The 27,556-nt window shown below is 39.6% G+C and overlaps 2 protein-coding genes across 5 annotated transcripts in view; both read right to left on the reverse strand.

Annotated features, from left to right (window-relative positions):
• Window positions 1–347: 347 nt before the first annotated feature.
• NOC3L (NOC3 like DNA replication regulator) lies at window positions 348–17,801 on the reverse strand. Its single transcript, XM_055720518.1, has 21 exons — window positions 17,737–17,801; window positions 16,209–16,416; window positions 15,698–15,821; window positions 12,744–12,901; window positions 12,576–12,632; window positions 11,416–11,546; window positions 10,624–10,785; window positions 9,988–10,081; window positions 9,611–9,786; window positions 9,264–9,392; window positions 8,704–8,835; window positions 8,213–8,293; window positions 7,518–7,618; window positions 6,983–7,055; window positions 6,842–6,905; window positions 6,683–6,754; window positions 5,559–5,740; window positions 5,203–5,331; window positions 4,490–4,587; window positions 2,560–2,644; window positions 348–859 (listed from the first exon to the last, which is right to left on the reverse strand). Exons 1-21 carry the CDS (start codon window positions 17,743–17,745, stop codon window positions 728–730), a joined length of 2,397 nt encoding a protein of 798 aa, XP_055576493.1. The 5' UTR covers window positions 17,746–17,801; the 3' UTR covers window positions 348–727.
• A 239-nt stretch (window positions 17,802–18,040) lies between these two features.
• Window positions 18,041–27,556, reverse strand: part of TBC1D12 (TBC1 domain family member 12) — a 45,082-nt gene continuing 35,566 nt past the window's right edge. For 3 of the 4 annotated variants that reach the window (XM_055720694.1, XM_055720695.1, XM_014279176.3), the window contains 8 exons: window positions 27,270–27,376; window positions 26,526–26,606; window positions 25,243–25,337; window positions 24,439–24,510; window positions 22,411–22,539; window positions 21,981–22,090; window positions 19,963–20,221; window positions 18,041–19,722 (listed from right to left, as the gene is read on the reverse strand). In XM_055720694.1, the coding sequence (XP_055576669.1) occupies window positions 19,654–19,722; window positions 19,963–20,221; window positions 21,981–22,090; window positions 22,411–22,539; window positions 24,439–24,510; window positions 25,243–25,337; window positions 26,526–26,606; window positions 27,270–27,376 (922 nt within the window). In that variant the 3' untranslated portion in view covers window positions 18,041–19,653. The remainder of the gene's footprint in view (window positions 19,723–19,962; window positions 20,222–21,980; window positions 22,091–22,410; window positions 22,540–24,438; window positions 24,511–25,242; window positions 25,338–26,525; window positions 26,607–27,269; window positions 27,377–27,556) is intronic. The other variant, XM_055720696.1, reaches the window with a different exon arrangement.

Genomic DNA, 27,556 nt, shown 5'->3' on the forward strand with positions numbered 1-27,556 from the left:
AACAACCAAGCAATAACTAGTATCTGGGGAACGGGGAGAAAATTACTTCCAAGGTAAATAAAAGATTTAAATTCTTACCTTGAATTTGTCCAGTACTCTTGACAGCAGTGGTTTACTGAAGACATTGCAGTAGAGCATTCAATCGTGGTGACAGTTCACAACTGGAATTCAGAAATCTCAATTTGCCAATACCGATAGTCACCAGAGGAAAAAAAAAACAACCACCAAATGCAAAATCATTTCAAGTGAGACAAGTGGTTAGGAGACATCAGGAGAGAAACACAAAAAATGCAATACATATTCCAAATCTCTAAGTATCTTAAACATCAAAGAAGTCAACATCATGGTAAAATTTCCAAAATATTTATTAATTTATCAACACAATCCAGTGATTTCTCAGAAACACAGATGTCTATACTCTGTTATAAAAATTAGAAAATATATAAACAAAAATACTTTTAATTCATGGTTGCAAACAATTTTTAAATGACCTGGTTCTGTATCCTTTAAAATTACTGATGTGACTGCGGTTCCCAAGCCCTGAGAACCTCGGCTCGGCAATTAGGTAGAGGCCTTTTAACTCTGTGTGAAAAAATGATGTTCAGTTTTTGTGTGTTTCTATGTTCAGACAAAAGCCTACTTGAATTCCTTCAATGATGAGTGGAAATTCCTTTCAGCATCTTTCTCCATAGTTAAGAAGCCAACTGAACATGACTGATAGATACATTTACGACAAGGATGAGATCTTCAGGTGTTTAGCAAAATCCAAGGGTTTGTGAACAGCAGTCTCACTGAGGGGTTGTTGAAGCTGTTTGTTTAGCTCTTCATCTATAAATGAACCCATTTGCGAGAATGTATCCTGAAAATGACAAAATATTAGTTGCGTTACTAAACAAGGCCAGTATGTGTTTTCCACGCATAGCTTAGATTAGCAGTCCTGTTCCTCTCCCGTGCCCCTGGTCATCTAGACTAGACCTATGGAACTGGCAGCTCAAGTGTACCTGGCCTGCCAGCAAGACTCACTTGGCTGCAGCAAAGGTGTCAGGCAGTCCTTCGCAAGCTCATGGTTTTGGTGAAGATTTTTTTTGTTTGGTTGTAAACTGGGCTTTAGAAGAATGCCTACTCCACATAGCCACAGCTTCCAGCTCTGAAGGCGCTTACAGACTGTGTCCTGTTCAGCACACCTTATAAATCAAGCATCTCCGAGCAAAAGGCCAATGAAAGTAATAATGGTAGTGGCAGAGCCTGCAAAGTCAGAAAGGAATGCCCTGACCCTGCCTCCAGGGAGCCCTTCTGCCTGCAGCCAGATCTGGAGCCCTCCGCTCTTTCCTAGTGCTCTGCACATGATTTACACCTCCCTGTTAAACTTAACACTTGCAGAGTCCAGTATTCTGTGGACTCAAGGACGAATGAGATCCTCTTTAGTGGCGCACAGGGAAAGAGAACTCTAATTCAGAGCTCCTGTCAGCAGGGGGGAGGTGCTGACAGACAACGGCAGCATGGCACACAAAGGAAAGCATGCAGGACAGATAGGGTAAAATTTAGATGCCGCCAAAATTTCTTAAATGAGCCAAACAACCAGAGACTAGGAATGATTCCAGGGTAATTTTCCCAGTTATGTCCATTATAACCACTTACGGACAGTTTGTTCTCTCTGTTATCTTCCTCTTCCTTTGTTTCTACCTTAAAGAACTTGTGCCTTTTTTTTTTTTTTTTTTTTTGCACTACACAGAACTCTACCTGCTGTTCCCAGCCTTGTTCTGCCAGAGCTGCTGATATAACACCCCAGCAGCACAGACATGTCATGCAGTCATTGTAAAAGGACAGAATTCCTAGGTACAAATACATTTTCAGAAGTTGCTTCTCTAAAATGGAAAAAAAAAAAGTGCTCACCAGGCTTTAGCTGACATTACATTAAAACTTGAAAGCACTAACAAGATTAATACTGTTTTCATTAGGAAGTAGGAAGACTATCACTTTAAAGGACACACCCCTCACTGTACATTCAACGGGGCTGGCATCTCAAACACATCCAGTGCTGAGGATCTAAAAAGTGTTCACCCATTTCCCCTCTCAGTACTAAGCTCTTTGTTCCCTTCTAATTTACACTTTTAAGCTACAAAGCGACACTAACGGGGATCAGTATCCTCCTACATGCTAAGTCAAAGGCTCTGGAAATCAACTGTCCTGCCAGCTACCCACACAGGGGAAATACAGCTGGCTTTTTACTGCTGCCTTTTGAACAAACATTAGCTCATCATTACAAAAGAGGGACAAGAAATCTGCACTGAAACACTGAAAAGTGTAAACAGTAAATAAAACAACAGCTACAACACCTTGCTACATTAACTGATGCTGTATGAACAGCTCCACTTCCCATAGCACTGACTACAAAGAAGGAACAAAAGCTATCTTATACCAGCTAAAAAAAAAAAATAATACTTGACACAAAGTACAGCAACCAGAAAGCCCAAGTGGGAAAATACATAGTGAGCCAGCAGACACAGGTTATACTGATACATCATGTAGTTAAAAAAGGACACAGAGATGAGGCGGTACCTTTCTTCTGGGCGTTACTGATGCAACAGGAGGATTAAAGGTCATTCCTCTCGTATTGTATGCCTCAAAAAGTTCTGTAGCAGGCCTACAACAAAAACCACAGTGAAAAACGCCAAACCAAGAGACACACACACACCATCCGCACCCTCCACCATGCTTTAAGAGAACTCTTCAGAGTATCAAGCATCACCTGGAAAAGGCTGGAAGCCAGCAGCTGGGAAACAATGCAAGTAAAAGCAAGTACAATGTGTCTAAATACTCAGCTGTAGGACAGAAGAAATGGGAGACAAGAAAACTGTTCTGTTGGCTTGCCAGAGCTCCAAGTAGTCACTGCCTGCCTTGTACATATTTGAAAAAGTAACACAAAAACAACAACAAAAAAAAAGATAAGTGGATAAAGGTTATCTAGCTGACACAATGTGCTAGAATTCCCAACGGTTCCTTACCAAAGGGTTTTATGAAAACTAAGCAGCCGTGTGAGAACAAGGAAGACCACAACATGGGAAAAGAACTGGTTAAAAGACAGGGAACAGAGGACAGGAGTCTACCATCAGTTTTTGCAATGACAGGAAGAAACAGTGGATTTCCCCAAGGTCTGTGCCAGGACCTGTGTTTTTCAACACGCTCGAAGAAGAGCTGGAGAGTACCAGGTTATTTGTGGTAGTAAGAATGAACTGCTTGTAAAGAACAGATAGGCTGTATGAGATGGTCAGTAAAATGGCAAAAGTAAAATGGCAAATGAAATGTAGTATGCAAAAAGACAAAACGGAGAAAAGCAATCTCAGCTTCATATAAAAACAACAGGCTCTGAGCTGACTACTATCACATAAGGAAAAAAATCTTGTTGTTACGACAGATACTTTCATGGGATTGTGTGTGCTGTTTGGAGTTCAAAAGAAACAGAACAGAATAAAAAATAGTTACATCAGACTATAAATCCACAGATCACATCTCAAATATTGCATCCAAGTCTCCAATTTCCTCATCTTTAAACACTTGAATTCAGCAACAGGCAACAACGATGAAAAGTGTGGAACATCTCCTGTCTGGGCCAGATCCCTTCAGCCAGAAGAGAAAGCAGATGGAGGGGCAGTATGATAGAGGACTACTAAGTCACACGAGGCACAGAAAGAGTCTTGGAGCAGACTGTTCATTTCACTTCCCAGAGCAAGAACCAGGGACTGTTAAACAATGCACGCTGGCACCAGGTTCAAAATAACAGGTAGGTCTTAATGTAATGAGCTGTGCACTCATGGAACCGTTACCAAACAATGCCGTATTTGTAAAACGTGTGCTTTGGTACAAGGGACACTAAAAAGAATTCCATTAAGAGGTACTAAACAGAAAACAGTATGAGGTTCAGGAAATCTACCAGGCTCAAACCAGTCAGAAGCTAGCACACTGCTCACAGTGTCTCTCTTACGTGCTTGCCCTGTTTTTACTCTTCCAAGGCACCAGCTTCCAGCCACTGCCGAAGACAGGATGCTGAATTAGATCCTTAGTCTGAACCAGGATGGCTTTTCTTATGTTTTAACATACGATGGGACCTTATGCTGCAAACTGGTTTCCAGTTTACACTGGACAGCCACAGTTCAGTGATCCTGATCCATATTCAGATCAGGGCTGCTACTGAGGAAATGCAGACATTTTTCTCCCATGGGAAGAAAGCACACCACACTGTGAGATTTTTACCCTTGTCACAGCCTGGCAACAAGCCTCAAAAGGGAAAAAAAAAAAAGGCAAGCAAAAAAAAAAAAAAAAAAGGCTGTCAACATTCTGTATTCTGTACTGGCAGAACAACAAAGGAACTGAGTCTGAAGAATCTTCTGATTTCATGGATAATTATTTTTAGGGATTCCATTAGTGAAGTATGAGCAACGGATTCCTTTCAGGGCACTATTTTTATAAACAGAACTCTCTGGTAACTCACCTTTGGCTCAAATCAAGTGAAAGAGCTCCTGAGCCTTCAGTTGGAGCTCCAGCAATAAGGTGACCTGCAAATTTCTGCACTGTTGGATGATAGTGTCTCTGAAAGAAAGGAAGAAAGAAGGCAGTTGACTGAGGGATAATGTATTTATGCATGGATTCTCGCACTTATTTCCATTTCAATAAGATGGAAGGTTCTGCTTTTGTTTTAGACAGAGAAACTGAGCATCCCAAAACAGTCAGTTTCTGAGGCTAAATGAATGAGAACACCCAGTCATACATTTATTCACTAGTACATCAGGCTGTGAGTACAACTCTCCACGGTTAATCTAACTCTACTCCCAGAAGGCAGGATGAAGAGCAGAGGAAGCCCTCCCCAAACGCTAAACGCTGGCTGGAATGAGACATCAAGGTGTCAGCTACTCCCCAGAGAAGGGCTGGACTGCCAGGGAACTTAGCAGATTGGAAAAGCCTCCAAAGGAGTCTTAGTAGGCAACCTGCAGTAAGATCCTGTGTGGTACCTATGCACATTCCCTTTTGAGCTCATTCCTTCCCTGTACTACCGCACTGCTCTTCCTCTTTGTATGGAATGGGCTCATGTGTGCCAGATTTGGTAAGCCTGATGATGTCTGATGTCTATTTTTCTAAAACACAGAAACATTTGGCAGCTGTTTACTGCTGACTTTTACTTCCCAAATCACTCAGTTGCTCACTAACCTGCAGTAAATGCAGCTCCCACAGAGCTGTGTTCTGAGCATTGCAATGCTCTGGTTCATCTAGTTCTGGGAGATAAACTCCACTGCCTTGAGATTCGTTGTCTAGTAAGAGGTCCATCTTTGGGAACGTCTACAACATAAAAAAACAGACCGAATTGCTTATGTTACACATCCAATTATAACATGGTTAAGCTCTGGTTTCATTCTGTGACAATCAGTCTCAGCAGCATTTAAGGATACTCTGTTTTCATTATTCTTGCTTAAGATACTTCAAAATATTTTGCATTAAATCATTTTGTCGAAAAAACTCAATAACCTTTAAACAGTAAGCTAAAAATTCCAACATGTAAAACTTACTTGCATTAATATCCTGTTTGTTGCCAAGATCCCAACACTGGAATTTGGAAGTACATGAAGAGCAAGCGTGGAAAGTCGCTTTAGGAAAGCCAGAGCTCGCTGCTGGGAAACTTGCTTTCTCCGCTTGGCAAACATGACATCGAGGCACTGGAGCACAATCCCTATATCATCATTGGTACGACCTCAGAAGCAGAATTTCATACAGTTAATAACCATTTCGAGGAACATACAGCTAAATACTCTGCTACTGACTGCACACTGGAACCTGAGAAACAGTATGAAAGCTAAGAAGTTCAAACACAGCACTAAGCATCCATCCTTTTTTGGTAAAAAAATAGTCTGGCTTTGAACAGAAAAAAAATGTATCATTGTTTTTTGTGCTCTTTTCTAAGAAATTATTTGTTCCATCAAAAACATCTAAACATTAGAAGCAGTTAAGTGTTATAACCCTAAACATTATATCATCTAATAATCATGCAAAGATTTAGTCTTCTACCCATGCAGAATGTTTTCTCTCAATCCTTCCTCCTTAGTGAATACACATTTATGAAGTTAATTAAAATTATGTTAATTTAGAATTTTATAATTATTTCATAAACTATTTAGCTTCTTAGAATTATTAGAAAATTTAGATTATAAAATTAGAATGTCAAAATTATAAAGATCAGAAATATAAACCAGAAGGTTTTAGAAAACAGAATTTAAATTGGAATTATTTTTTAAATTACATTAGAAAAATCAGATTCTTCTCCATCAGAGAAAGAATCAAAGGAAAAATAGACAATTTTTAAATTGTCACTGAAAGAAACAATTATAAGGAAGTCAAAAAGCTTAAACTGAAGACGGGATAAACACTTACCAGAGATCGCTTCATTAGGGAATGCCAAGTACGTGATGTGATTAGAACCTGTTACCATATATTGCAGTAATACTTCTAGTATTTGTATTGCAGTAATGCAATGTGCAACTTGAGAAAAAAGTAGATTCGAACAGACAGTAACATTTTCAGGACTCGGGTATCTTAAAACAACTGTAGTTTATTGACACTACATTAAGGCTATGATACCAAACAAGTAGAATAAACATTATCTAGGTAAGCACTGAAAATAAGAATCTGGAGTTACCTGCATGTAGGCTGAACAGTGTCTTGTAAAGATGTGTGTAGAATTTCATTGGATCAATGTTAAGGACATCACCTATTAAAGTAATCCCAAATAAATACATGTACTCCGTTAATTTATCAGACAATATTAAACAAAAGTTTGTTTTTAAAGATCTCTTACCTTGACCAGAGAGTATATGAAAAGCACTGAGAATGCAATGAAGACTCTCACGATAGCTTAAATCCTAAGAACACAAAACTGATTAAGTACCCAAAAGAATACAATTTTAAGGAAATTGTAATAAAAGTAAGCTCAACTTACCCCAGATGCAATAAGAGAATGAAGGACAATCAACAGGTCATCAAAAAATTCCACATTTATGAGATGAGCAAACCTGGAATCAAAGAGATACTTATTTTTAAACTATAGACATCATCTGAAAACTCAATTCAAAGTATCCTGAACAGCCAAAATCTGCACCTTAAAATCAAAGCTAAATCAAATGCTGAACATCTATTATCTTTACATACATGGATGACTCAGCCCCCAACTGCTAATCACAGCATCCTTATAGCACTAGAGACATGCTCATGTTCTTCGGGAAGTAATCAGACAAAATGATGGAATCACATCACACCCTGCTGAGTTTGCATCACATCAATTCTATCATGGGAAATTACACATCACATTGAAATTATTTTAGGTGAAAACTTCAGCAGAGAAATAAAAGAATTTCAACAAATTTGTCAGGGACCATCTTCTCTCACTGCTTAGAAATCCCTTTCAAAGCCAAAAATCCCTTCAGTGCTTTATGTCTTTTCTAACACACATGAAACAAGGTGGACTTGGTTCTTACTTTGCAAGACCTTCTAGCACGGCTGGCAAAAGTGGAGACTTCTGAGCCTTCTTCAAGATTCTAAAGTAAGTTACAAATACAATATTCAAGGTCTCGGTGTGCTGAAGGAAAGAGAATGAAATAAAATACTTAAGCATGGAAAACGGATATTTCTACTTCACTTAAACTGAAATGAAAATGCTTCTCTCTGTCTAAGCCTGCACTCAGGCCTTCCAAACCAAGTGCCAAGACTGCTATCTCTGCTCTTCTTATGCTGAAAAGCTCAAGTCCTGCCCTCCTGCCCCCTACTTTGTCCCCTCACACTCTCCTAGCTACAAAGCCTCTCTTCCCTCAGTCCATCCATGATAGCCACACTCCTCTTTTGCCTAAAGGCCAGCCCGAGAGGCTGGGAACAGCCATTACATAGTGTCATATGGAACAGGGTACCTGAAGCATGAATGACAATGGATTCAAATACCTTATTGTGCAGAGAACAGAAGGAAATCGGAATGGGTAAGTTGGCTTTCCTGGGTAAACCAAAAGGGCTTGGTTTACTAAAACCTAGACCTTCGGCACAGGCAAAATATTTGTAAGCTTCCAAAATTAGATATAGTGTGGAATGCTGACAGGTTGGGATGGAGGGGAGACACTTGGTTACAAAAGGGTTAGAAGCTGATATTGTGCAAAAATAGAAAAATAATCCCTGAATTACTTACCAGCTTCAGTTTTTTTTCTTTACTTTCTGACGCTTCTGCTTCCAAGAGTTCTCGTTCCAGTTTCTCTTCTGCTTTCTTCCACTGAAAACATACATTTGATTTGAAGACAACAGATTAAATGCTTCTGAAGAGCCTGGATGTCCAGGTTCCAAAGATACCCAGACAACAAATCTGTCTTGTGAGTTGCTTAAGTCACCCTATGATGCTACTAAGTATACCTATATATGATGATACTAAGTGTATCTAAGGTAACCAGCTTAGATATACTCCTTCCTAACAGAAACAAGCAAAGGTATTACCAACACCAGAAAGAGAAAAAAATTAGGAAGGTAATTAAATCTCTGTAGAACCTCATAAATGTTCAAGTACAATGCAAACACTCATCATTGATGCTGACAGTTAACAACGGCAACAGGAGAAGTGCAATCACTACTAGAACAAGTAACTGCATAAAGCCACTGAAGTAGAGCCTGAGAAAGCTCAGGTCATACCTTTCTTTGCATTCTTGAAAGATTTTTTCTTTTCTCTTTGTAAGTCATGAACTTTTTCTTTGGTGCAATGTCTTCAGAATCTTTTTGTAATTCTACTTCCTTAATTCTCAAGTGAAGAAATACTTTTAATACCTATTGTAAAATAAAATAAATGCATGAAAGATGACAGAGGGTAAGAAATCCTGAATTCCATTCCAGCTGGTCAAAAGTTCTTCTGTTTACCCCCTTCCTGTTACTTCATCCCTGTCTCTCTCCTCTCTGCTCTCAGTTCCTTCCCCAGTACTGTTCATTTCTATCCATTCCTCCATTTGCCTCTCTCATTTCAAGTCTCCCTGCCTGACTTAACCCACGCCTCTGTGGGGATCTGATCTCCTCCTCCCCCGTCCCATCCCTCCCTCCCTCTCTAACCCTCTGACTCAGCCCACTCCTAGGCTGCCTGTGTTCTGACAGAGTAAGGAGGCTGTTTGTTTGTAGCCAGCCGCTGCACTATCTTTAACTTTCAGGTTTCTTTTAAACCACTGACAGAAGAAAATCACGTAGTACAACAGAAAGCCTCTTACCTCAGGTCTGACATCGTAATTTCTACCCCTCACAAGGCCAGAAATGACCTTAACTACACCAAGGGAAGCATAGCCCAACTTGTCTTGTTTGAAGAGCTTCTTAACTGCCTCAAAGCACAGTTCGGAGATCTGAAAAAGTAAATTAAAACAAATTATTCTGTAAAGCTAAGTCCATGACAACAGCTAATTGATAATACTGATGGTATTTACTAATTAGGAAGTGGACACAGCCTGTAAAATAGCGAAAAGATATGGCCACAAGATCTGGATATTGTGGAATAAAGCTCAGAAATAGATTATTTTTCATGCAAAACAAGAACTCTTCCCCTAATCATAAAAGCACTCACCATTTTTGATGAATCATTCATGAGCGGAACAATGAGCACAATAATGTTATTGTGGAAGTTAAAGTGGGGTAGGGCCACAAGGAGTTCACACAGACACTTCACTGCTATCTCTGCTAGACCTTTATATGCTTTTAATGAGATGACATTGCTTTTCTTCAACTTCCTTTGTTTCCAATCTGCACAAAATATTATTTTTAGTTATTACTGTTCAGAATGTAGAGGAGCTTCTAAATTTTTACATTTTTAGTTACTGCAGGCATTCTCCTGCATACTTCATGCAAGCACTATTTCAAAGATAGCTGGCAGCATTCAGTCAGAGGAGGTATGCCACAAACAATTCTGCATTTACTACAAAAGATAGAAAGTGTTGACTGTACCTTTAATTGTTTGTTCCAGATTTTCCAAGTAAAATTTATACTGGCTCACAAGGCCTTCTTCAAATTCTCTCAGTTTCTGAGTTTCTTTTTTAACCTATAAACAACACAAATTAAATTTTATCTGGAGATCTAAATCCTGAAATTAGCCAATGGTGAAAAAAAACTGTTTTAAAACAAGTATCAGATATCTAAGTAAGTTTTTTTTCTAGACAGACATGCCCAGAAATGTATTAAAAATATTTCTACAGATTTCTATACGTGTTCTTGTGCTCAGAGGGCCTTTTCTGACTAGGCCTATCTCATTTATAGAGATTGAAGTGAAATTTTCAACTAGATGTTATTTAAAGCCATGACTCTAAAGTGGCACTACCTATATTCAAGAAACCTTCTAAAGAATTGTTTAAAAACAAGCTCCAGAAAACTCTGCATTTGTTCAGCAAATTATTAAACACATTTCAAAGAAATCTGTGGTGGTTAGGCAACAGTGTTGCATAATTTGCTTTCTTTCTAGTTCTCTTCAGCGTGACACAAAACACGGTCTTACTCCAAGGTTTATGATGAAAGTCACCCAGGTTTGGTGTAACTACTTTTGACCCCACAATACTCCATATTCTATAAAGAAACGTGGTATTTCACCTTGGTAGCCTTTTCTACTTCAGTGAGAGGCCGAATTTTGTAAGAAGGCACAATATCTTTGAATATCTCCATCAAAGAAACCATGACCAGCTTCCGAACAATCACAGCCACGTTAGGATCCTGTTCCATCAACATGGCACGCAGCTCCTTCAATTTTTTAATCTGATTAAGAAAAGAGGCAAAGTCAGCAGCAGATCACCCACAAACCGATGTACAAGCACAACGTACATTTCAGCAAGCCTGCCACAAGAAACGTGCCTCATTTTCAAATAGTAGAAAGCCATTAACTCAGCAGTTACTTACACTCTACTTAGCACTACACAAAGAGCCAAGAAACGCTAGATATCCCAACAGAATTTTTATCTTAGGAATGTTCAAACTATCCTGGCTATTACAAACTTGCACAGGATTACAGAAAATTACTAGCATATCCTGAAACATTGAGAACTATCAGATACAACCCTGAAATCTGAGCTTAAATAAGGATCATGCTTCAGGAACAAGGTTGTTTGGACAGGAAATACCACAGACAGTATTATTCCTAAAACCACTAGTATTCAGAGGGACAAATAATTCCTGAACAGAACAGTCATCTGGATCTTTACCTGATTCAACTCCTCTGTACCAATCTATGCCAGCAGTTTCACTGAAAAGTGATACTACACTGACCTTCCTTGTTCTGCTCACGCATTTTTATGCTTTTGGTGTTGTTTGGTCACTTCAGATCTTTATTTATTGACTTACTGCACAGCACAGGCACACATACACGCACATTAAGTAAATGCTACCTACATTGCCATCTGGCTCGGAGAGAATGGCAGATGCTAAGGCAGCTATGTGCGTCTTCCTTTCCTGCAGCTTTTGCCTCCTTTGAGCAGCCATCTCCTCAGGAGTAAGAGCAGGCAGGGGTTCTTCAGTAGAGTCTAACACAAGGTGTGAGAGTTAGAAAAGAGGGTCACTAGGGAAGCCCCTTAACAAATACCATATTGCAAACTACAGTTCTAGATACTGCATTTCAGATGGCTACCACGATAACCCCACACAAGAGTAACACAAGCAGTTCCACAGTAAAAAAAGTTCTAAGAATGACCTTGCTGAGCCTATATTAACCCAGATTAATTTTTGCTCTACTCCAAAATCTCATGCTTGCAAAAAGAAACAGATCAAATGTTTTTGAATCTGCAAATGGTATTCCCTAAGTACAGTGGGAACATATAAACCCAACACATGACCCCAATGGTGCCAAGATACTGCAGTGCTCTGCAGTTTGCAGCAAATTATTCACCATTCACTTTTTCTTTTAAAAAACACAGTTTTATTTGTATTTTCTGCGTATTATTTTCCTACAAGCATGTCTTCCCTCAACTTCAGATCGTATTTAGAGAACAGCAACCCAGAAGTAGCAGCTACAACTGCAACTGTTATTTGAACATGACACTTAACTGGATAGCAAACTGCAAATGAAAATCTGAATTTCCTGGTATTCTGGTGTTTTAACTGAAAAATGTCATAGACAGACACTCAAAAGCCTACATAAGTCTGCGTCCTGAACGGCATTTCAAAATGACCTCAGAGTAGTCAAACCAGAACCACAGCATATACTCAAGAGTATATCTTGTAAGAGCAAGATTTCCCTTCTCGCTAGCAAAGATGACACAACTGATATAAGGGGCTTCATGTAAGCATCAGTTCCAGATGAAAATCAAAGTAATTTTAAAAACAGATTCTGAAGCCAGCTGTTCCTCAGGCCCTGGGATCCTAACAGGTAAGAAAGCAAGCTCTGAATAGTTGTTATGCTTTGGGGCAATAGGAAAATGAATATTTTAAAAAACACCCTAAACAAAATGGATGTAAATTACAAACTTCCTTAGGGAACAGTGAAGTAGTCTTCAGATATGTCAGTGATTTGAAAACCCAAAACCCAACAAAAAGCAAACATGATGTTTTATTACCGTCTGCTTCCTCCATTTCTTCTGTATCCTCTTCTTCATCCTCTGCAACATTGAGAGCTGCAAAAAAAGAGCATCTAGTGTCACATATGTAACAAACACTGTAGAATTTTAAAACAACAAATTATATACATCTTGGCTACTACACCTATTCTGGAATCTGTGTCTTACCTGGCTTTTCCATAGTTTGGGGAATAATGCCACCCTTGTCTTTGATGGGGAGCAGATGGATGAGTTCTTTTTCTGGCTCAGTCTGCATGCGTCTTGGCATCTTCTCATATTTTTCAATCACACTTTCATGTTTTCGTTTTTTGATATGAACAGGTTCACTGAAAAATACAAGGCAAAGTAACTAGTCATGTAACTAGACAAGAACCATGTATGACAGTATACTGGCAGGATTAAATGTCTGCACTTAGAAAAATAAATACGGGCTGATCTTACTAAATGGTATGCTTGAGTGTGTTCACCATTGACAGCACTAGTCACCACTTAATCAATGAATGTTAATATTTATCTGTATAGGATCTTTGAATTTAGGACAGTGATTCACTAGGAAACTAAGCGTGAAATGAGCAAAGGTAAAATGCTTCTATTGATTCTGAATTTACATAAAAAAATTATTAAATGGTGTAACTGCTTATAGTACAGGCACACTATGAAGTGTTACCTGTTTATCTTATTAAAAACCTAAAAGCTAGGGATGAAGAATCACATTACTGAAGCCACGTGGTCTGTCTTAAAAGAACAAAAGCAGTGTTCCTGTTATAAGGGGTAGAGTTTCAACTACGGACACATGAAGGACTCTGAAAGCTCCAGGCTCATGGACTGCAAGGCTTCAGAAAGTAAAAATCACTTGTATGAGAAGTAGTTTTACATCCCAGACTCAGATTCCCTGCACACAACACAATCACTCTATGCATGCACTGTAAGGACACTGCACCAGCTTCAGCCTTGCTGTCCCCGCGTAGATTAAACCTTTCCTGTGTATCCAAACACTACTCAACTAGAACAGGAATTCTACACGTCTGTGACTGATCTGTTGAGCATGAAGAAAATACAACTGCTGTGAAAACAAGGGAAATTCTGGGTCATACCAGGCATCTGGAAGCCCTAGTACTAGCTGACGGGTTTTGAGACAGCACTGCTCCCATTCATATGGCAGTAAGTGACTCAGGGACTTTTCAAAATAAGGCAACAGTGAACAAATCAGGTGAAGCTTGTAAAGGCAAACATCCTTCAGAAACATGATTTCAGCCCTAAAATATTAAAAATTTTGGAAAAGAGTAAGTAAAATAGAAAGGTGCAAAATATGAGGATCTCATCACAGCCTGTCTCTCCCCTGAGCCACAGTGCTGCCTTACCTGCCTCCCTCCCCACTGTGCTCCTCCACTGCATGAGCAGGTGCCCTGACAGGGCTGAACCTCACTAAACATTTAACCCTGAGCAGTCCTCTCACTGGACAAACTCACAGGACCCTCTCGCTGGACAAACAGTCCAATGTCCTGCTTAAGATGTCCCACAACCTCGCTCTCCCTTGCCATGCCTTGGCCTTCCAAGCAATGCTTAACCAGGATGTGGTAATGAGTGGGTCAGTACATGCACGTTTTTATGCATCCCTACTCCATGTTAACTTTTACCACTACTACTATCACTTTTCTACTCCGTTCACTGGAAAAGCTTGCGTCACACCCCACTGTCCAAGGGTAACAGAAATAACCCAGTGTGGTGTACCACCCTTTCACAGGGTATCTTTCTAGCCTGGGCATAGTTATACAAGAAGCTAAGTATTTAGTCTGTGCTATTACAAACATGTAATTCAGAAGTGGGTAATATGTAAGTGAGGTAATATCTGACAAGTTCTTAAGAATGATTACAGTTGATGAGAGTAAAACAGATCAAAAAGACATTCTCTAGTTTAAGGGAACACTATGAAAGGAGCTTAAAACTAGTAACAGTAGAACAGGTGAAAGAGCAACTCCTTCCATTGTGTTCTTCCATTCTAAAAATGCCCTCTCAAAATGAACACAAGACATGCAGAACTGCAACTTGAAAAATGTCACTAAATAAACCCACATGATAAATTTTGAGTTTTGCAAGACTTTACACTTGCATGACACCCAGTTAGTTTGGGAGGAGGGAAAGGTTTAAAGTAAAATTCTTTCAATTCAAGAACTTGCAATGTGGCTACAAGAGACCATACAGTAGAGTACAGCACAACTGCAACTTTGGAAATAAAAAGTACTTTACTACTTTTTCCCTACAAACTAGACTAAATTATTAATTAGTAACTACAGTGAGCACTAACAAATTCATTCGTACTGAAATTAGCAGGAAAAAAAAGCAAAAAAAAGCTAGAATGCTCTCTCTTCTTGAAAAGAACAAAATATGCTTTTTGCTCATTTCAACATTTAGTCTGAAACAACCGCTCCAGAACTAAAGAAAACAAAACTTTGCAGGGAAAATTAAAACTACCCTACAGCAGTTAGGCATAGAGAGTCTTTTCACATTCATCAAAAAAGGCAAGTTAAGATTTTCAAACAATCGTGTAACCAGACTACTCTGTAGAACTGTATTTGTAAAAACCTACAATTCTACAACTCAAGAGTACTATCCTTCTTTGTATTTCATTGCAAACTCTACCTAACACCTTGCTCCAGAAAACTGGTAACAAATTTTTTGTATGAATGTTGTGGTGTTGCATGGGTTTAACAGACATGGCTTCCAGAACTGTCTGGGGTCTTTTTACAGCAGTTTGTAATGCAATACGGAAAATACAGTGGCGCAATGTCCAGGGAGTGTCCTGAACACTCTATATAGAAAAAAAGTCCATATACAGATTAAAACATTTCTTTCAGTTTGAGGAATGCTACTCATCTCACAGCCAAGGACCTCACGGGAAGGAACACTGTGCAGAAATAGTATCCTGAAGGTGAACACACTGATACACATCAATACATTAATACTGAATGTACTGACAGACTAAGGAAACACTAAACTGGAACTGCAAACAAACACCAGACTGAAAGTGACCTCCTGACATCTGTATTACATTACCTATTAATTACATATTAACCACACAAAACTGAATTAGTATGAAAAGCAGACAACATGACACCACTCACTTAGAAGAAAGATCTCTGGTTAAAAAGGATGCTTTTTGAGCCAAATCCTCCATTAATTTTAAGTCATCTTCATCCATCATGTCCAGCGGAAGAGCCTCTTCTTCCTCTTCTTTCCATTTTTCAGCTATTTTAGAAGATGGTATGTAAAGATTAAGAACCTGCATGTATATTCAAACTTGAAAACCTAACTCTGCCTACACCTGTGAGACCATTTTACAGCTTACTTCCACCTGGAGCTCATCAACCTTCTGCATGTGTTTTGTGTCACCCAATAATGACCAGAGCACACACATTTCTACTATCTCCAGCTGTCAGATCCTGTTGCCAGAATGGCTACATTTTATATTTTTCATAATTCTTTTTATTTTCTTTAAACAAGGACAACAATTATTTGTACGCAGAAAATGAAATGTTGTTTTCTTGATACATAATTTTACAACATGAAGCAGTAGGATATTTAGTAACCCCCATACCTTTTTGCTTACAAAAATAACTCCGAGCAAACACTTACCAACTTGCTTTTTCTTGCACTCTTCCAATGGAAAAGGTTTTCTAGAGATAGCATCTCTGACAGCCTCCCTTAGCTTCTTTTGTTCTTTTCGATACTTCTTAGCAGCACTCTGCTGCTTGAACTGTTTATTCTTTAATTTGTTGTCAAGTTTTATTTTACTAGTTCTCAGTAACTTGCGAAAGCTTGGAACTCGTTTTGTGTTTTTTCTCTAGGAAACAAACAGAAAACTACAAGTAACTGACATGTTCATAGCCTTTGTGGCATTTATTTCATTCTTTCTGATCTCATTACATTCGTTTTTCTATCAGGGCCAAATGTGTTTCTTCCAAATAGTAGCATCAGTTAGCTCCAACGTCACCCAACCACATTACATTTTTGAGGCCTGCGAAGAATGTTTTACAGAAACATTCTTTAACAACTTCTTTATTAAACCCTATGTCCACCACTTTTAGACACACAAACACTTTAAGTACAGTAAACAGATCGTCAGGGCACAGTTCTTTGCCCTGTGTGCTCAAAAGCACTCTACCTCATTTCTTCAAGATGCCATTCTGACCCAACATATGACAAGGTACTGGTACTTGTACCAGTAATTTAAGGCAGCTTAAGGTATTGGCACAAGAGTGTCTTCCTGCAGCACATTTCCCCATGCTAAGCTCTCGCCCTCTCCCGACCCAAACTCTCCATAATGAGAGGCGGCAGCTGTACCGACGAGCCAAGGCTGCCTGTACAAGGCTCAGAACAGCACGATGCAGAAGCTACGTACGTGTTACAGGTGCCAGAGCTCAGAAGAACGAGGGCTCACGGAAAGCCCTGAGGCCCAGATCAATGCGGGTGCTCTGTGCCAAAACCACAAGCCTCTCCCGAGAGCGCTCAGCATGGAAGCGGCCCCAACACAGCTCACCCAGCGAGGGGCGCGGGAAGGCAGGGGCCGCGGGGAGACAACGGGCCACCGCACCAGAACCTCAGTAAGGCAAGATGTAGCCCTCCAGCAGGCGGCCAAGCGTGGGGCTCCTCAAACCTGGAATTTTTGTCAGTTCACCTTTAAACTCCATTGATAGCTTTGCCTACGGGGAGCGCGCTGCAGAGACAAGGAACACCGACGCGCGCCCCTACGCCGCACACGGGGCCCCTGAGCCAGGGCCGCGACAGGCGGTCAACGGCCCTGCCGGGGGTCGGCTCGGCCTGTGCCCCCCGCCGCCACGCCGAGCAGGGCACGCTGCGGGCTGCCGCGCCCCTCAGCGGAGCGGACAATCCTCAGCCGTTCCTCATTCCGTGCCTTAGTCCGGGGCGGGCCGCAGCCCTTCAGGCACGCCGCTCTGTACCGCCCTCCCGCCCCACGGCACCGGCCGCCCCGGCCCAGCCCGCTCGGCCCGGGGGCTGGAGCCCGCGCAGGAAAGCGACCCCCTCCCGAGGAGCCCGCGGCAGAGGCCCGGGCCCCGACCAGGCTGCTGCCGCCGCAGCACGCGGGGCAGCAGGAGGCCCGGGAAGCGCCGGCCCGCCCGGCCCCCAGCCCCCCGCGCCTCACCGGCTTCATGGCGGCGGCCCCTCGGCGCGCTGCGGCGGAAGCGGCGCGCGGGGGCGGAGCCGAGCCGAGCCGAGCCCCCCAACCCCGCCGCCACAGCGCCCCCTGGCGGCGGAGGCCCTGCGCTCCATAAACCCACCCACCGTTACTGCAATGCTCCGGCCTCCGCCCCGCCCCGCAACGCCGCCGCCGGGACAAAGCGAACCGGGACGCAGCCGGCGCCGCGGGCAGCCCCCGAAGGTACGGGCCTGCCGCCCCCCTGCTCCCCTGCGAGGCACGGAGGATCCGCAAAGCAGCACCGGAGCCACCCGCTTTACGTTTTATTTACACAGGACTTGTTACTAGTGGTCTTAAAGGAAGGCTTGATCCTTCTATTTACAGTTATATACAGATTTATAGTTGAAAAGTAAGAAAACTGTACAAGATAACACAAAAATATAAGACAAATTGGATCCAATTAAAGTAGTGAATACATAAGTTAAGAAAATCTGACATTTACATTTCAAATTGTAATATTATGAGTAGCATATATGTAGTTTTTAAATCAGATAGTAAATGTAAGTTACACCACACTAAAATCTTTACCCCAATTATGTAGACTCTGCTTTTAAACAACAGACACCTGGAAGCCTCCTGCACCTAAAAATACATAATGGTAATTTTGACTTGATTTCCACAGAGGGACCAGTTACAAAAACCCACATGTAAGGAATTTATTTACATTAAATATTAGCAAAAATGGACCAAGAGAGTGCAAGTGTTCCTCACCTGCAGTGCTATCCATTGCAGATTTCCATCCCCTACAATCACAAGTTGTGGTACAGCATCTTCGAGAACTGGAAATGTTCGAAAACATCTGCCCTGACACTTTCAATATGACCTTGTGTCTCACAGTTAAAGATGTTAAAAGAATTACCACTCAACCAGATGCTTTTTGGATTTCAGTATTGCACACTAATAAAAGATAGTTTCAAAAACAATTCTGTGTCTCCATTATTCTGAAGTGTTACAAGTGGCTGCTCCTTTGACCACGCAAAGTCTGCAGATAGCTGTGTCAGTTTCTAGTGTTCACCGTTACATGCAAGTACTTCTGAGTTGGAAATGGCTTGACAAAATAGAACTTCTGGTGGCAAAACCCTTTCACAGAATACCCACTCCATTTTTAATAAGATGCACAACTGATACACCAAAACAAATGCTTAACACCACTCTCTTTGAAAGCTGTACGCTCTGAAAATAGCAGCCCTGATCTTACCACTGTTTAAAATTAAGATGATTTTTGCTCTGACAGGTTTGGGCACAATACGTCCACAGTTCCTGAGTTAATTACATTTGCCCAGACTGAAGAATGAAGCTGCAACTTAAAAAAAAACCCAAGCAAGAAAGACAATACCCCTTCCCAAATTTTAACCATCTTGCACATAAACATACCAAACAGCCTTATTTGGTCCTCAATACTTTCAAATGGTTAATTTTGGAGGTAATATTTGTACCAAAGCATTTGGTTTGGATAGCAGTTTCGGGGCCTTAAGATTTAGCTTTCCCTCACCAGCCAAAAAAGTGCCTTTGTGGTATTTGTAAAAAAAGTTATGCCTCAAAATTTTTTTTAAAGTACCAACAGAAGTTATTACAAATGTTTATTGCATTGAGCTGATTCTTTTAAAGTATTAAATATGAACTCCCCGACTTCTCAGTTTCATAGGTTTTAGTATTCTGTGTGAAAACAAATCTTCCCACGACAAAAGCTAATACTGGCAAAAGGGTGAAGATTCCATCAGTTCATTACTCCACTGAGAGCTGTGTCATTTTCCCACCTCATTCTCACACTTTCTACAGTGCTTTTCCACATAGAAGTGATGTGAAAACTCCTTTGTCATCATCAAGTGGTTTTCCACATTTTCAGTTGACCTCAACGTTACATTAGCTTTTCAGTGCTGGGCTGTGGTTCTTGTCCCCTTCTTTGTTGTCCTTCATTAGTGAGGCAAACACCTGGAAAAGTAAATTATTTAAGGAATATAAAAAAGTCTGCCTTATAAAAGAGATCAATATTAACCACCACAATATTAGCATGGAGATAAGTTTCTAAAATAAGACACTAGAAAGGAAGTGCCCATTGCTCAGAAGCCAGACATGCAGCATAAAGTAGTCATTGAGCGCCCCATATACTCACATGGTGGTATGTCTGGTTTTTTATATATGTGAATATATATATCTCCAAGAAAAACTCACCTGTGCCCATTTTTTGTTACTATTCTGCATCTGAATAGCTGCAATACAACTAAAAAGCTTTTCTGATGTAATGTCTTCTGGAAGTTTTGTTAGAAACTGTGCTATATGAATAAAGTCCATCTGCAGGAGAATATCTTCATATAATCGAAGGATACCTAATCCTGTCCTAAATAAAAATTCTTCCCCATCTCTACAGAAAACATCCCAGACACGACAGGCCAGATCAAGTGGTAACGACTTGCTGTAGAGTGTAAAAATCCTACAATTCAGAAGAAAAAAAAAAAAAAAAAAAGAACAGTTGTAACTTCAACCTATTTCAGAAAGATGAAAATACAACCCCCCTTTAAACCTCAGTTACATTAGCTGAGAATAAATAGATGACAAGTTATTTCATATGTTCTTATTTTTTCCCATATTTCAAAGATTCACAAGTCTCCTGTTTTTGAAGTCAGAACTCCTACTCTGAAACGCATCTTCTTTTTATGCTACAGGAAATCTTCCATTTGAAAGCCACCTCCTTTAGGAAGCTGTGGCTAGAGAGGTTAAAAACTTCTTTACACTCAAACAGGGTATAATATACAAATAAAAACTTAAGCAACAAAGATCGTAACTGTGTAACTCAACCCTTCCCACTATTTAAGCCATATGGTTTAACAGCTGTTAGTCATGTTTTCTAAACAAAATCTAAAGCCACAAATCATCAACAGAAGGCTACATCCCACTAACTTACCAATGAGAATAACTACATTCCTGTGATACATTGTGAATGTCTATTCACACTAAAAATCACCATCTAAAACCAGTTAGTTTTTTTCTTACAAGATGAGTCCAATTGTATTTCTTATTGCAAACTTTATTTTTAAAAAGCATTCATTATACATGGGCAGAAAGTTCAGTCTGCTGTATGTACCTTATTGTTGAACCCCTCCCATAAATTTGTAGTGGTTCCCTTGATACAAAACACAGCATTCTCTGTTTCCCCATTACTCCTATCAGGAAGTGCTTCAGGAACCTCAGACTACCATAACCTCTTCTACTCTGCCTTTATAAGAGGAGCTCTCTTTATCTCAAGGACTTCTTTGGAACACGTGCAGGAATAACAATCTTCATTTCCCACAGGTAAGTGGAAGCAGAATATTCTAGCACTTCGTACAGCAGCACTATTTCTGCAACATACATAGGACTCCCAATCTGCCTAAACTCTCAGGACTGCAGCACACTCATGCCTCAATGCTGCTATTGTACAACCTGCTCCTGCTGAGGCTTACTGCTTACTGATAAGCTGTGTCTTACAGCCCAAATTCAAATGACACGGCATTTTTGTATTTAATTCTACCCAATTCAATTTACTCTATTGGAAACTTCTAACCCATATAATAACCCTATATGAAGCATATCTTTCTCCACACGTACACTTGTGAATAGACCTTCCCATATCTGGCAGCACTACATACAATTCAAGGATGCTTGCATTACTGCCTTCCATTACAGGCACATAATGTAGTTTGATACTCTGCTTTAGAGCATTCATTACTTGAAAATGTTCACTGTATTTCTAAGTTTATCCCTTCCCAAACCAGGTCCTAAATTTCATCCTCCTCCTGCTTTAAAGTCTATATTCCTATATTCACATTTTATTCAATAGCTGGCAATGCTCATTTAATCAAGTCACTTACAATCAGTCGTAAGACAACCTCTCCCCTACTTATCTTGCACATAGCTGAGTCTTACCCCAGCAATAAGAAAATCAGACGCACAGGAGGCCTGTGTGTCTCATTTTCTATATGAATAGATGTCACTCCTAGTCCCAGTCCATAAAGCGTGAATCCTGACAGAGGAACTGCAGTTGCACAGAACAATTCAGCACAACTTCACAAGACCTAAAAAGCTGAGGTACACACACACCTACTGAATGCTTTCTTTATGCTGTATTTCTATTGCTGAAAAAACTATAGCAAAATGGAAGGAAAGTGTTCCAACAGTTCTAAGGTTAGGTTTGCTGCGTCCTCTGAACTCACCAATCTATCAAATATATGTCTGGAGTAAGACTGTATGATTTGAAATGAAGAAACAATTTGGGAAGGTTTTCTTCAAAGAATACTTCAAAGGCTGCAAAGTATTTCAGCATCTGTAGAGACAGTAAAGCACTTCATAAGCAGTCACCAAAAGAACACTTAGTTGTAAAATAACACAAACCCCACCAAAAACTGAGGTTGTCAACATAGCGCAATGTGACTTCTTGGGATAAGTACGACAATTCAGCGTTTCTAGAGGAAAAATCAAAACAGTGGATTCCGTTTCATGCATTAGTATCTGGTATTCTCAATTTTGTAACCACAGATTAAAGTTCTCCACTATTCAATAGGACAAAAGGAATTAATCAATAAATCAGCTATGCTTCAATTCAAAAGATTGTTATGGTTCAAAACCAAAAAACTCTCTGCATACCATGCTGTGATCCACACGGAAAAAGGCCAGCTGGCATGGCTTGTTTAGAAGGTTAGCAAAGGCAATGAAAGCATCTGCCTCTTCCAGATTGAGAATGAGCACAGCAGCAATGAAGGACATCCCTTGTACCTTCAAGTGGGAAAAGCATCGGGCAAATATAGGTGAGTAGGTTCAGTACATCTTATATCTTTGGAAATGCAAGTATTTACAGTCTGCAATATATCAAGTACCATTGTGTAACATTTCCAGATGACAGAAACAACACAGACAAATAATTTTTATGCATGCAGTCAATTTGATTTCAGCAAGAAATAGGAGTGTTTTTTCAGATGCTGGTTTTAGGTGTTTAATGGAAGTTCTGGGAGGTCTCATGATCACAAGTCCTCAGGACTTGCAGTGCAAGAAAGTTAAAACTACACAGACTGGACGCAGAGCTCCTGAGAGAGAAAACTTGGCCTTGAATTCACTGTTATGGGAAAAACAGACATGGAGAAAACCCTCACATACAGGACAGTTTAGACCTAGACAGATATGTTGAAATTGAGACAAAATTCTGTTTCAGAACAGTCAACACATATCTTTCCACTTGCCAAACAGTATTTGCTCACATATGTAACATTACTTTTAAGTGGTGAGCTACAATACAAGTTTACATTTTTCCATGATTACTCTCTCAAAAACACTTTAGCTTGTAATCAGAGTGAAGAGCATTATTCTTGTAGTTGTTAACTAATGATCTGAATACTTATTATACTAAAAATAATTTTACCAATTTCAACTGCAGTGATTATTATTCCACTGTTTCTAGGCATCTATGCTGCCTGCTCCTCCTTTAAAAAAAACACTCAGTATTTTAACCAATTAGGGAGAAGAATACTGATATCAGAAACAATCTGTTTCCATTTTTGTGGGGCAGATGGGTGTGGAAATAAGATTACATTACATTTAATGCCATATTAACAGTAAAAATAAATCTATGATCAGAAATATCCAGGCTAGTTGTGTTCCTAATGAAAAGACCTCTACACATGAAAAGTTACTTATTTGCCTTTTAAGACTCCACCCTGAGAACAAGCAGTCTCAGAACCTGCAGAGTTTGTAATCTCACTTAAAGAGTATGGGAGGTTCTCCAAAAATGAGGTCACAGATGACAGAACTCAGGGCTAAAAACATTTCAACATGAAAAAACAACTTGATACTGATGCAGAGTCTGAAGCTTGACTGATTTAGAGAGGAAAATATCCTGTGCTAAACAATGCTTTGTTACATGCATTGGAGTAAAACTCTTCTTTTTAGCCCAGAAGCAATCAGAGCTTGTCAAAGGAGTTCCTAGCTACCCCCAGGAACAAAGAAAGAAAAAGAAAAGCATGTTTGTTATTTAACTGCTTCTGTATGCTGACACCATTCAGAGAGATGTTAGGTTTAGTCAGTTGGTTTGTGGGGGTTTTGGCAGGTTTTTTATGGGTTTTGGTTTAGTGTTTTTTTCTTTTTTAAAAACAGTAACGTTTGCTGCAAACAATCTTCTCTTCACTGAACTCAGATGGAGCAATTAATCTTTGACAAGACACCAATGAGGAGTTTCTGGATTTCAGGATATGTGGTAGTAAACCAGAGAGTACCACTGTGGAAATGACAGCAGTGGGAGCAACACCGGGACAGAACAGGCCAAGTGCTCACTGGAAATCCACTTAGCATGGGCGGGTTTTTTGTTATTATTTTTTTCCCCTATAGATACTCTGAGTCTTTCAGAACTATAGTGCCTAATGAACACATCTGTTTAAAATTTTCCATGCAAGCTACAATAGTATACTCATCCTTGACATTCAGTACATCTTGAGCTATTTAATTATCTGTAAGAATTACCATCATTGTAACTGCTATGAGATGAGCAAATGCAAAAGTTGATTTATTTTTTTTTTTAAAGTGCAAGTAGCATGAAGTTTAGACAACCTACTCATTAATACACTCTAACACATGACATCTCAAGCTTATTTCCCCTGTTATAAACATTTTACAGCAAATACTTACGTATCCCACATCCGGTCTGTAACATGTATATGCTCCCAAAACACTATGCAGGAGATCATGATAAGGACCACCCTAATACAAGGGGAGGGACGAGGGGGATAAGAAAAAAGTTGTGGTTTTTTTATCACTTTATAAATAAAAGAAGGTAACAAGCCAGTATTTTAAGATGCAAGTGAGCCAGTGAGTTATTGCTTTGTTCACATCTAGAGTAACTTCAGTTTTTACTGTTACCATGTATGCTTTCGAGATGTTAAAGGAGAAGTAACAGACCAATAATCCTATGAAATAATTCAGTAGAAATCAGTACATAATGGAAAATAAGGATATGTGGTACACATCCAAGGTTGTTTTTTTCTTTTCAGAGACCGTGGAAGTTCTAGTTCTTAGTAATGCAAGTTACTGTATTACAATAGGGCACGCTTTTTTATATATGTGTTTATGTATATATTATAGCTATATAAAAATCATAAAGCCTGAAAATGTGTACTAAAACACATCAAGATTTCCATAGAAACAGTGAGAATATTCTCATGTTTGCACGTAATTTCATAGACATTAGAAGGAACCACATGCGATTTTTCCAGGAGAAAAACCTTACAGCTCATCATTAAGTGTCACTAGTTTATTCTCATTAACAAAAAAGATGATGATTTGCTGTTGTATGTAGAAAGAACTGATTTTACTTCTGTTGTTTTATAGAAACAACTTCTAAAAACTACTGCATATTTAGCCAGCTAGGTGTCCATTCTTGTTTAACTATTCAGAAGTTTAAAGCTGTCTTAACTAAAGTTACAGAAATCTCACCTTCTGGAAAATATATAGGGATGGAAATGTGCGTGATATATCCAACTTAATTAGCTCCAGACTGGCCTCACGATCAGCAACAGATGCACCTGCATCTGTAAGCAAAACCATCACTTATTAAAACAGATACATAAATTCTGCATACTTCAGAATAAAATTGCCATAGGCATATGCAAACTTTTAGGATCCAAGGAAAAAAAAGTTACCCAATTCTAATTCTTGGAGTACATTTCTATAGTACTATACTTCAGAAGCTAAAACTGTCCACTGATACCTGCTATATGCCATCAACTCCAAAGAGTGAGGGAAACTATTATTAATTACTACCTGGCCAGACTTAAAACAAACAGGTTACTTTTACTTCCATGTAACACTCTATCCAGGCCCAGAATGGCCCTGCACTCACTAGAATTTGAACTTTGCCAAGCCCAGTCCTCAAAACCCTGTTTTCTTTCTTATATTCTACTGTGACTTCAGTTACTGAGTCTGTTCAAGAGCACAGACAGCACTGCTCTTGATCTAAACATGATCCAGTGGGATCTTGCTTTTCAAATTTTTCATTCCTAATCAGCGCATTTGGTGGCTCGTTTCAACCAGCAGCATTGAAATACACTATGTACATGAGAGGAAAAAGATTAATTACATCATTATCACAAGAAGCTGGCACTACTTCACCTGCAAAGTCAAGCATATTACTTTCAAAAGTCATGCACTTCTCATGTCCCACTTTTACTGAAGGTAGCTAAAATGTACAGAGAAACGTCACTGAATAGATTTGGGAGGAAAGGCCACCTGGGCAGCCAAGGAAACTCAAGTAGGGTCTGAAATGTGTAATGCACACATTCTTCACTTCTCGGTTCCACAATGAAAAAATAGAGAATTATTTTTTTCTTTCCCAAAATTGTGGAAGGGATGCCAACATAGAACCATCTAAGCAAGGCTAAGCAATAGCACATAACTGTAATTTAGTTTCCCATTTCTTCTTTTTGTATTTCATCTAAAATTTTCATGACAGCTTAGTCCTGGTATTTCAGGAATTCAGAGGAAAACACATTCATTTGAAAGTGAACTAGCACATGCAATATTTTAATGCATCTTTTATTGATACAGTAAATACTGTTAAGTCCCTCGCTCACTGACTTGTTACAAGAAAGCAAACATTTGAGTAGGAAATGACTGAGCACTTTTAACAAGTATTCCTAATGCTGCAATTGCAACTGAACTTGTGAGACCTGGGTTTGTAAAAGTGAATAGGGGGCTGTCCAGCATCCAGGAGATCTCACCTTCTGCGTCATTCTCAGAGCTTGTCTCACTGAAGCTTTTCCATCGTTCCTTAGCCCTCGACAAGAAGATTTCATAAAGTTCTGCAAGAAAGCAAAACAAAACCAACAACAACAAAAAGGAAGAAGCAAGTGAGAAAAAAGTACCCAGCCAAAACAGAAGTGTTCTCAGCTTTGGTTTTGTTGCTTGGTTTCATCTTTGCCACTGGCTGTGGAGGGAGAATCTATTAGCTGGTTACCACTAACCACTGGAGTGCCACTATACACGGTTTTATAGTATGCACTGTATTATGCTTTTGTCTGCAGTGAGCATGCAAATTACAAGAGGGGAAAACATGTCTTAAATAATTCAGATTGTTCTTTTTCTGAATAGGTTAGAACACTTCCAATTCATCAAAATCATCAGTTATAAAATAAAACAATTCTCATTTCTACCCCCTTAAGAAAGCAAAGCTACAAACTCTCCATCTTAAACATAAAAATTATTTTTTGGGGGGGCAGGGGGGGCATCACTTTAACTCTTACAAGACTTAAATGTTTTTGTAAGCAGGTCTTGAACCTTGTTTCCATAATTCACCAGGCTATGATGTCTAATTTTTAAAAAACAACCGTTCCTAAGGTTGTGAAATACAGTTTGTCAAAAAGTAAATTTACACTGATTTTTATAATTTTTTAACAAAAGGTTGGATTTTTTTTTTTAATTAGTCAACTTAATTTTGCATTAAAATGTGATCTGTTAAGGCATACCAGGAGTGATATTTAATTCGTTTCCCACAGCTAGACTCCAGACTTTCCCACGTACACTTGGGGGCAATCCCTGCCACCACAGCTCTCGAACTCTTCGGGTAGCACGCCTAAGATAGGGGGGGGGCGAGAAAAAGAGGGTACATATTGCACATCTTGTTTTCTAAAATCATTGGGCAACTTAGAAGCAAAATAACATACTATTTCCCAGGTCAATATTCAAGGGTCTCTGCTTATGCTAAAGCCCCTTTAAAAAAAAACCAAAACCATTAAGCTCCCAGAAAGCATAT

Source organism: Falco cherrug, chromosome 9, assembly GCF_023634085.1.
Source record: "Falco cherrug isolate bFalChe1 chromosome 9, bFalChe1.pri, whole genome shotgun sequence".
Taxonomy (NCBI): domain Eukaryota; kingdom Metazoa; phylum Chordata; class Aves; order Falconiformes; family Falconidae; genus Falco; species Falco cherrug.

Coding starts and splice junctions, on each gene's coding strand:
- NOC3L (XM_055720518.1), bottom strand. Junction 15,822..16,208: donor GTGCAAGAAAAAGCAAGTTG/GTAAGTGTTTGC, acceptor CTTCTAAAATAG/CTGAAAAATGGAAAGAAGAG. Junction 9,787..9,987: donor TCTGGAACAAACAATTAAAG/GTACAGTCAACA, acceptor TATTTTGTGCAG/ATTGGAAACAAAGGAAGTTG.